The 11,327-nt window shown below is 37.5% G+C and overlaps 1 protein-coding gene across 1 annotated transcript; it reads right to left on the minus strand.

Annotated features, from left to right (window-relative positions):
• Positions 1-2,238: 2,238 nt before the first annotated feature.
• LOC104108964 (uncharacterized) lies at positions 2,239-4,996 on the minus strand. Its single transcript, XM_018775073.3, has 5 exons — positions 4,988-4,996; positions 3,117-3,470; positions 2,976-3,032; positions 2,695-2,889; positions 2,239-2,582 (listed from the first exon to the last, which is right to left on the minus strand). The coding sequence occupies exons 1-5, from the start codon at positions 4,994-4,996 to the stop codon at positions 2,421-2,423; spliced, it is 777 nt and encodes a 258-aa protein (XP_018630589.2). The 3' UTR covers positions 2,239-2,420.
• Between the last annotated feature and the right edge of the window lie 6,331 nt (positions 4,997-11,327).

An 11,327-nucleotide genomic window follows, 5' to 3' on the forward strand; every position in this document is an offset into this window, starting at 1 on the left:
ATGATCACTGGCTTCCCATACGAGAACATGCCCAGCACTGCCAGTTGCAAACCTTGCTTAACAATGGATTGCTTCACTTCTTCCTTCATCCATCGTATGATAGGTTCTCCATATAAATATTCAACAGGTTTTATAAGCACGAGGGGTAGGGTTTGCATGGGCATTTAATATTTTTGGTTGTAATAATTGTGTTTGTAATGGTTGTGGGGGGTTTTGTGGAGATGGTGTAGATGATTGACCAGCCCCATTGGAGGACTGGCCAGTGCCGGAGAAGCCATGAGAGGCTCGCGATTTTTCTCGCTTCAGTCGTTGCAAAATCGCCAATCGCCAGAGCTCTCAAGCTTTGTTTTGGGTTCAGGGTTCAGGGTCACCACAAACTATTTACCTACTCCTACCCTTTTTTTAAAAATGCCCAGCCCCCAACCAAATAAAGTCAAACTAAGCTACTAAAATAAAGCCAAGCCAATTCATGCCAAGGCAAACCAAATCAAGTCAAGCCAAACCAATTTAATCCAAACCAAGCCAAACTAATCCAAGTCAAATCAAGCTATATTAAGCCAAATGGGTAAGAAAAATTGGGATGGGTACAGGTTGGATAATTGTTTTAATTAGGTTATATTATAACTAATTTTAAATGGATAAAAAAAATAATTAGTTTAAGCTCAATGGATATTTTGCATAAATTGCTCATTGACAATACTACTAAAGATCAAAAGAAAAAGGAAGACCACCTAAAAGATAGTGCAAAACGACTGCATGGGTTCTATCTAGGATTCCTTGTATTATCCAATAATGCACATGGAAATCTAATGGTCTACACTTTCATTGTTAAGTATCTTAAAGACATCTTTATAATATTTTAAAATAATACTAGTATTAATATAAATATTCCCTTTTCCTAAAAAAAATTAAAAAAATAAAGTGCTACCTGTAGACAATAAATTTGCGTCAAGAAAATAAAATCAAGACCGAAAAATATTGCAACAATTATAGTATTTGATTTCAAATAGTTTGAGTGTTACAATCTCTATGGTTCCTCTAATTCTACTTTTCCAATATAAATTCAAGGGGTTTTGAGCTTGATCTTGAATTTGAATTTAATTTATCCATAGCGAATGCTTTGATTGATGCCACGAATTTTATCACGAACAAGTAGCCTTGAACTTAAACGCATTGTATTTGATTTGACTTCGTTCTTGATCTTGAATACTTGAAATTTGTGTTGAAGTGCGTGAATGCTTGAACACTTGCAGTTTGCAGAGAATTGTGGTTTTTGATTCACGAGCTCCATCGTGTCTTCTTGTTATAACTTTTGGTGTCTTTTCTGAGTTATGAAGACCCCTATTTATAGTTGTGGGAGAGAAGAGTTGTGATGAGAACAAACTCTTTCCGACCAATCAGATTGAAGAGTGACAAGACCGCATTTGATTGGTCAAAACATGTCACTTGCACAAGTGGCGCGATTTCATCGGCCTTTTAATTTGACTTGGCATGCGTGTCATTTTGACACGTGGCATGATCCCATTGGCTCTTCTGTTCGACTTGGCGTGCCACGTCATTTGACACATGACACCAACCTTGGCCTCTAGGAAGATGACATTTTGGGCTTAATGAATTGGGCTCATTACTTGTAGCCCAATTAAATGGGTTAGCCCAATAGATTTGGACTTCTTTATTTAACCCATATGTATTGGACTTATATAATTAATCCAATTATATTAGCCCATAATATTTAGTTGGACTAACATATTTAATATATAGTCCAAATTATTTTATTGAATTTAAATCCAATAAATTTTGTATGCCTACACTACCTTCTCCCAGTCCTGGGGGTAGATGACGAGTCATAATGGTCAGTATTTTACGAGGTAAGAATATTGAAGTCAGTAATGTCGATCAAACTTATATAGTACCCCTTCAATTCCAGCTTCCCGCAAACAAAGATTTAATTTAAATGGTAATTTTCAATTCTTTCTTGTAACTGGGAAAGCGAAAATGTTTTACTTGAAAATGCATATAAAGACTAGGCATAAGTTGCACTGCATCAATTAAAAGAATCCAAATTAGTTGAATATACTATATGAACCCTTGCTATTTATATTGCTCAATTGAACTCATCTCAATCTAATTAATTTCTCTAAAATTAGAAGTTCTCTACATTTTTAACTTGCATACAAATGTATAAGTTGATATCTAAGAAGTAAAAAGAAAAAGGAAAAAGAGTTTGCATGTGAACCATTGTTGGTCCACTCCAACTGTGAAAATGATGAATTATACCATTGTACATTTGTTTATCAACATTACAATGATAATGAACCCATATTTTTCTTAGCAAATCTAATGAACAGAACTGCATAGTAGACATCACATTTTAACCAAAATTTCCCTATGTACTAAAACAAACTTCAACTCAAGATTTTTCAACTAGATTCTGCTATTTGTACACTAGTCTTGAAGAGGAGTACATATAGCTTGTGATCCACAGAAAAATATATAAAACCACCAACAGAATTTGTCACAAAAGAACCAAAGCTGGTCCCTACTATACAATGCCATGCTGTTCCATAGACCCCATCAAACTCCTGGAAAAAAAATTCAGAAACCAATTCATCCAATAATCAGTAATTCATCAAAAACAACCAAAAAAAAGCATAATTTTTACAGTAGTAATTTTTTATTTATTTTTTCTTTTACCTTTTTTAGGGTCAAAGCAAGAGCTTTAGATGTGAACTTTTCCAAGCTATCATGAGTTTTTCTTGCACAATTGACATCATGAATCTGCATAAAAAGTGGCATGTCTACAGATACAACTTTCACACCATTACAAGAGAAGAAATCAGCCAACTCAATCTGTGAACTGCAGAATGATTTCCTCCTTAATAAAGATTGCTTTTTATCTCATCAACCCCTTGTTCAAACCCCTTTAGCCTTTCATTTTCTTGACTCCTAGACAAATAGACAAATTCCCTTTTAACATCCACCTCTTTGTGGAACTCTTTCCCCTTATGGGAAGAAACTTTCTTGATTGTTTCTTTTTTCTGCACAACTATTGCTTTTTCAATATCATGGTCTTTGTTGTGAGATTCATTGACATATTTTCTTTCCTTAGAGCTCCCATGTTGGCTCTTTGACTTGGTCAACGCTGCACTTGAAGAGTCAAAAGCAGCTGAATCAGTCAAAGATTTGAGCTTTAAATGGTTGTCATCTGAAGAATATGAATGCCCAGATGGATGTTTTAAGGAAGATTTGAGGTTTTTGTGATTTGAATATAGCTGGGAAAATTGGTTGGAGATGTTGTCTATAGTGTTAAAGGGTCCCTGTGGGTGGTATTGTGTGCCATGAGATAAGCTATCAAAGAAATGAAAGGGAAAGGAGAGTGAAGGGAATGGCAAAAAGGGAAAGAGAAGAGAAGTGATGTTGGAGAAAGTGCCTAGTTTGTGGAGGGAGTCCGGAACAAAAATATGGTTCTTCTGGACTCAAAAAACCAAAATGTGTGAAAAAAATAGCAGTAATCATAAAATATATAACGCCCTTTTAAAGGGCGCTATGCTTAACAACTGTTTGCCCAATTAAGTATAGCGCCCTTTTAAAAGGCGTTATATATATATATATATATATATATATATATATATATATATATATATATATATTATGTGGGCCCACCAGTAATTCTTCTAGGCTTAACTGACATAACAATAATTCAGCTAGGTATAACGCCCATATTTAAGGCGTTATACCTCAAATAATTATACCCCCGGACTGATTTTTGCCTTATTTAAAGAGGTTAAGGATTTTATAAAAATCCATTTATAAATACATTCAAGTATTCTGAAATATTTCTTCGTTAAGTTATTTTGCATTTTGTCATAATGTCTGAAGAGCGAAGAATTAGGGTTTTATTATATTGGGGGGGAGGGGTGAGGTTATGGTGGTGAATAACTCAGTAAGCTATAACTTGTCTCCACAGTGTCACGTTAAGTTGCCACTTACAATGGAGTATGATACATTGGTATCGTTGTTATGTAAAAAAATGAGTGTGAGCAAACGTTCAGTGAATATTAAAGTAACCGAAAGATATCCATATTCTGTCACTCCGCAAGGGGTTGCTTGTTATGTTGAGTTTAACATCGAGGACGATGAAACTCTGAGAAATTTTTTGAGAACTTCGGATGAATACCGGGAATTTCTTGTGATAAAAATGCTGGAAATATACGTCAAGTCTGAAGACATTCGCAATAATGAGGTTGCGCAAAGTAGGGATATCCCTCAATCACCGGGTGGTTATTTTGGAGCAGTTTTAGCCGAACAAGTTCCGGATGAAAGAGTTTGACCTGATCTAAACTTATCTCCACGGGCGAATGAGGAGCGAGGAAATAATTTCTCACCTAGTTTACATAATCCACAAGTCGATTGGTAAACGTTAATTTTCCTTTGTGTTAAGATGTTTATTTTTATGTATTGAATTTGTATTAACACTCATATATCCACATGTGGTACCGGCCAGATATGAATTTTACAAGTTATGAACCAACGCCCACTTGGAATATGCCTAGTTTTGGTGTGTTGGATCATGGTGGTCCATTCGGGAGTCATCATCAACATGATAATGTCTATCATGGGATATCAACACATTATGATTTGTAAGTGAAGTGATAAAGCTATATGTAAAGTTTGAATCAATTTGAATAACTCATTATTTTGTTGGTTGTGCAGTGAAAACGAGCAACTTGAAGCTCATGTCCTTACTCAATTGCACGAATACGGCTTATTTAATCAGGATCTGGCAAATGCGCAGAGTCAGAAAGAAAATAGTGATTATGACAACAATGTCGATGAGTCTGGAGATGACACACCCTTCCCTGATGAGGGCGATGATGAGGAGGAAGAGAATGCTGAACCTGATTTGACGAGGGAGCATGCTCCACCTCCCGTTAGACCAAGAGTGTACGAGTCCCACGTGCCATTTCATTCAAGGGAGATTCCCTACCTTGATCATTTTCCAAGTATGCCGGATGTGGATGCCCTTACAAGGGATATTGACAAAATTCGGACAGCAATGTGGGATGAATCTAGAGCTACGACATTATCAAAGGACATGCTTTTTCCTGATAAAGCGCATCTAAGCAGGGCGGTACAAATGTATAGCGTAAAAGAGTGTCGTGAGATCACGGTAGCCGAGTCATCTCCGGATGTATACAAGGTTATTTGCCGTAGATGGTTTACGGGTTGTAACTGGATGCTGCGTGCGAGGAAGAAGAAAATAAATATGTGGGTTGTGAGTAAATACATTGGCACCCATAATTGTGAAATGGACACATTTAGTGGGAATCATTTTAACTTGAATGTTGACTTGATTTCTCTTGTCTTGATTCAATACATTGAATCGTCCATAAGGTACAGGATTAAAGAGTGTATAACATCTGTCCACCAGGTATATGGATGTATCATTACCAAAAGAAAGGCATTTCTCAGGTGCCAACGTGTGTTTGAGATTGTTTATGGTAATTGGGATAAGTCCTTTGCCGCTCACCCAGGTACATGGTTGCATTGCAACACTTTAACCCTAGGACTGTTGTTGAATGAAAGCTTGAGCGGAGTCCATGAATATAAGAATTCATATTCAGATATGTGTTCTAGGCATTTAAACTAGCCATTGATAGTTTTGTGCATTATCAGCCGGTAATATCCATAGATGACACTCATGTCTATGGGAAGTATGATATTAAGTTGTTGATCGCCGTTGCAATAGATGCTAATGGAAGCATATTTCCTCTCGCATTTTCTATTTGTCCCAACAAAATCCAAGAGACGTGGATATTATTTTTGAACCACTTGAAGGAGCACGTTGTCAGACAGCGTTTAGGTATTTGTCTAATATCTGATTGACATGGCGGTATTTTAAGTTTTGTACAAAATTTGCGTGCATGGCAGGAACTGTATGCCTGCCATCGTTACTGTGTTAGGCAACATATCATAACGAGTGTAAATTAAGGAGGCAAATGGAATTGATTAGGCAGGAAGATCCAGAAGCATATCGTTGGTTGATGCGACATGAGCTTGACAAATGGACTTTGCATAAGGATGGTGGTAGAAGATGGGGAATCTTGACTATAAATGTGTTAGAGTCTTTCAACGGGTTGTTAAAGTTTGCACGTGGATTTCCTGTCACTGCCATGGTGCGGATGTCATTCAAGCAGATGGCGGAGAGGTTTGTTGAAATATCTAGAGGTGCATCATCATTGATGGAAAGTGGTGTTGAATTTATGCCACAACCAATGAAACGGTTTGAGAAATATTGGAAGCGAGCACAATGGCATACATTTTTGCAGTATTGCAGCAAGAGAAATATTTTTGAAGTTCGCATTGGTCTGCATTAAAACCGCAGGAATAATACACACACTGTCAATGAATCAAGAAGATTATGCTCATGTGAAAAATGGTCAATCTATCACTTTCCATGATCACATGCCATGAAGTGCTTTCAACATATAGGTTTCGTGGCAACGAGGTAAGTTGATAAAGAATATAGTGTTGCTAAATATGTAAACACCTATAGTGGACAATTGCAGCCAGTGGGTGCTGATCATTATTGGCCGCCAGAACCATTTAACATGGTGTGTAACAAGGATTATGTGTGTCAATGGCAAGTGCAAAAAAGAACGTGGATACAGAACCAAATGGATGTTGGTGATACTGTTTATGCGTGTAAATATGGCATATGTTCCCAAACAGGACACGATCGCTGTAAATGTCCTTCAGCTGGTTTGGGAAGTGGTGGTAATTCAGGTCCAGATGGAGGTTCATCTAATGTGCCCAATTATCAATGATAAACGTAGTATTTTGTTGCAGTATTTTTGTTGTACTAAATGTTTGTAAAAGGTTTAGTTTGCAAAATTTCTGAAATAAAATTATGTTTCTAATAGGGTTAAATCTAATTGATGTTTAGCATTAAAGATTCAATACAACAATTTAAAATATTCTCCAAGAAATATACATTTTTCGTATTTCATCGCTATCATCAATAAGACCACTTGCTTGATTTCTACAACAATATGGGACTCCTACATCCAACGTCTGTGGTAGAAACTTAGGTAGTCCCTCCGTTCCTTGCAGGTAGTTAAGATCATTCAGTGCATGATGAACGGCTAGTGCCTTTTCCTTCTCTAAAATCTTCTTCATCAAATGCCAAATCACGTTTGCTTCATCTTTATGTGTGTTTGTTTGGAATGTTGCAGACAATGCTTGTGGTACAACTAGGCCATGCCAGTGGCATAGTACTTCATAATGACGCCGTTTTGAGTAAAGGGGAACCCATTGTAGTTTTTCGCCCCAAATTCCAATACCTTCAGGCTTTGTAGAATGCGCTTCGCCCTCAATAATGTGCCATGCAACTTTGAGATCAGTGTGTATATAGATAGGCTTATTTTTCAAGAGACGTAGAACACCATACCACTTGTCATCAACCAAATCAGTGTAGCAACCTAGCATATTTTTTTCAAGATAGGGATCGATTGTGTTATGACGTATTCCATGTGGATCTGTTGAACTACCTTTACCTTTTTGCCTTTTCTTAAACCACTTATTAAATGTTAGTGGCATTTCTGAAATGGATGTTGTAATGATTCTTGAATACTGATCTCTCGGTTCAACTTAAGAAGTACTAAACTTCACGAACTTGTATATTAAACGTAGCGCATCACCAATATGCGTTATGTGTATTGTCATGTCGACCTGAAAAAGCTGTCGACCTGAAAAAGCCGTCGATCTGAAAAAGCTGCACCCACTTGTACCCTAAAGAATCATTATCACGTGAAATGTAGCGGATCACCAATATGTGTTATGTGTATTGTCTTGTATACCAGAAAAAAGTTGTCGATCTGAAAAGCTGCACCCACTTGTACCCTAAAGAATCATTAGCACGCGATACGTAGTGCTTTCGCAATATGCGTTATGTAACCTAAAATCACTCTTAGCTGCCTATAAAAACCTCGCACATTTTAGTTATTATTTGCGTTGTAACGAAACGAATAGAATAACTTTTCATTAATTTTTTATTTTCGAGCATTACGATATGTCTGGACGCAATAACATACCAAGGTGTTATTGTGGCAAACATGCGATTTTGAAGCCATATTGGTCAAATTGCAATCTGGGGCGCAATTGTTGGATGTGTAAACAAGTTGTAAGTTATTATTATTGGAAAAAAATGTTTGTTAATAGTTTTTATATAACATGTTAATTAATAGTCTTGTGTTATTATCCCTATTGGTAGGACGAAAATCAATGTGGTTTTGAAGAATGATATGATGAAACCATTAACCAGGAATACTACAAATCATGTTTGCTAAACATTTGGAGTCTGACCGGTGAGTATGAACTCCAGATCTTGAAACTTCAAGAACAACTTGCGGCAGTGAAGGAGAAACTAAAAGAGGTAGAAGAAGAAAATAATCGTTTGGAAGAGAAATTTAAGTGGTTGAAGCATAGAATAATGAGCGATAGTGACTAAACAAATACATGGATGCATTTAGTGTTGTATTTTATTTTATGTTGTACGTGTCATGTACTATATTTAATTGGTAACGAATTTAAATTTATGTTAAGTTGTCTTATTTTTTTGTGTTTTAGTGTTAAACTAATAAATAACCCAAAAAATAAAAACACATGCGCAAATTATGTAAAACATAAATAATTTTGCTATTATATATTTAATGTCATATATAAAACTAAGAATACATATCAATGAGTCCAACGGCTTGTATGATTTAAAGCATTGGCTGGCCTGAGGCGCATCCCATCTCGCCCGGCTATGCTATCAGGATCATCCTCATCACGTCGCCTCTTTATCCGAGGATGCGTTGCAACATGATCGTCAGTAAGGTCAGGCTCAGTAGAAGCGACCGTTGGAACAACAGTAACCTACAGAATAATAAGATACTTTAGTATATGAAATATAAAATACTAACGTACGTGTTAGAAAAAAAACTTTTAATGGTCATACCGTGGTCTCGGCGGGCTCCTGAATAAGATTATCCGTCTTCGGCAAGTTAGTATCGCATAATGTGGCCTCCGTTACGGGCAATGATAAAATATTTAAAAAAAAATAAAAACACTTTAGATATTACCGACTAATCTGTAAGGTAAAAACAAATTGAAATAATAGTAATACAAACAAACCTGCGCCTGAGTAGCGCCACAATGTTCTGTCAGAACATCGAGGTGCACTGGAGTAGATAAAGTAAGTGAAAGATCCTCAGCATCCCTCGGTGATGAGCCATAACTCAGTCGTCGCCCACTATGCACCTCTCGTATCAGACGATCAACAACAATTATCGATGGCACTAGACGATCAGGAAAATACCGATCCCACTACTGCTGCATAATGGTCGTGCCCGCGATCAACAATGGAGCTGACGGGGTCACCTGCGAATTCCCTAGTGACAGATGAATGACAACATATCATGAGGAGCAACGTGTGGCTCAGGGTGGTCACCTTCGATGATCCTCTCTAATATTCTCCACGGGTGCCTTAATGCCCCCTTGCTGGGGACTCCGGCCTCGCCGACCACCACGACCACGTGGGCCACCCTTTATATCTAGCCACGCCTGCCACGTCTACCACGTTTAGGGGCCACTTGTGGCCCATGATGGTACTCCTCGAGTGGCACATAAGTAGCCTCGTATCCTAAGTACAGACGTCTCCGTACCAATTCGCAAGACTCTACTAAACTCGCTTATGACTCGTAGAATCTGTGAACCTAGAGCTCTAATACAAACTTGTCACGATCCCAATTTCCCTCCGTAGGGGAACCTAGTCTCTAAGACTAGGTAAGCCTAACACTTACTAAATTAATAGAAAAATTTAACCAACAACTATGAATTTTGATATGAAAATTTCCATACAATCCAACAATCCCAAAACCGATAGTACAAGTCATAAGCTCTACTAAGTTTGCTAGAAAAATCCCTAAATACAACTGTTTTGGAATAGAAATAAACATTACATATACAATATCAGAAGGTGACTCTGAGGCCTGCGAATGTGACGAAAGGTTTACCTTGAGTCTCCACAGCAAAACCCGAACAACTAGCTATTGATCAACCAACTTTGAAATACCACAAAATGTACAGAAAATGTAGCATGGGTACACCATAATGGTACCCAGGAAGTTTCAAGACTAACTTCGGTAGATTAGTGATGAGGGACAGTCAAGAAACCTACTGGACTAAACAACCGAACAAGTATGAAGGTGAACTAACGGGGAAACAATGTTAATATAAAGCTAAGCATGGTAAGGAAGACAAAACAATACTCACAATGAAACACTAGAAACAACAATTAGCAACAAGAAGCAAACAAATAGTAATGTTGTAGAGTAAGCGGGACACAGTCTAAGTCCGATGAAACCAAATAAAGGAAAACAAGTAACTACTCAACAAGAACAACCGCTTTTACACCAGATATATTCAGGAATTTCCACGAGGTACCAAACCTCATAATCACTAATCACGGGTCCCAATTCTTGAACCCTAATCACTTGGCCTCTTGTGCCCACATTACAAATTCATAACCGCACGGACGACTCACGTGCCAAGAGAGTTAAAATATCTAATATCCGCACGGACCACTCACGTGCCAACAATAATAATGACTCATTACTGCACGGACAACTTACATGCCAACATGATAACTCTCACATAGAAGGCAAGTACACGGGAGTACATATAAATGGTCAATAACATCAAGATTCATCTTCTTAACCGATATGGGTGATTTATTTACGTGTATGCTTGTGCAAGCATTCTACCATAATTCAAGTCAACAAGTAAGAGTAGAGATAATGAATGGCATATAAGAAACGATCACCACAAAATGTACACGGTATAACTCACACAGGGTAGGCACACCACTACACAAATAACAACAATAAAAATGTCCCCATGCCATCACAAATCATTCCCCGATATAGCCCACCTTGTCTCGCCACGTGCGCAATAATAAAGTAAATTCCTGCCTTGTCTCGATGCACGCGCATAATAATATTCCCACCTTGTCTCGCTATATGTTCAAACCCACATATATAGCCCGCCTTATCACGCCGCATGTGAAAATATCAATAGTAACAATAGTACGGACAACTCACGTGCGAACACCCCGACAATCCTCTCAACAACGCCACGTGTGCCAAAACATAACAACATAATAAAATGACTTTTACAATATGTGCTCATATGCCACAACATTTCCTCAAAACAGTTTCAATACCACAACCACGCATAGACCTCGACTCAACAATACTGGGTACAACAGCAACAACAATAATAAC

This window comes from Nicotiana tomentosiformis, chromosome 6, assembly GCF_000390325.3.
Source record: "Nicotiana tomentosiformis chromosome 6, ASM39032v3, whole genome shotgun sequence".
NCBI classification, from domain to species: domain Eukaryota; kingdom Viridiplantae; phylum Streptophyta; class Magnoliopsida; order Solanales; family Solanaceae; genus Nicotiana; species Nicotiana tomentosiformis.

What these genes read in the sequence shown, in the direction of transcription:
- LOC104108964 (XM_018775073.3), bottom strand. An exon ending in CCAAGTCAAAGAGCCAACAT is followed by an intron (nt 3,033 to 3,116) that starts GGGAGCTCTAAG and finishes GTGCAGAAAAAA; the next exon opens with GAAACAATCAAGAAAGTTTC. An exon ending in TTGCTTTGACCCTAAAAAAG is followed by an intron (nt 2,583 to 2,694) that starts GTAAAAGAAAAA and finishes TTTTTTTTCCAG; the next exon opens with GAGTTTGATGGGGTCTATGG.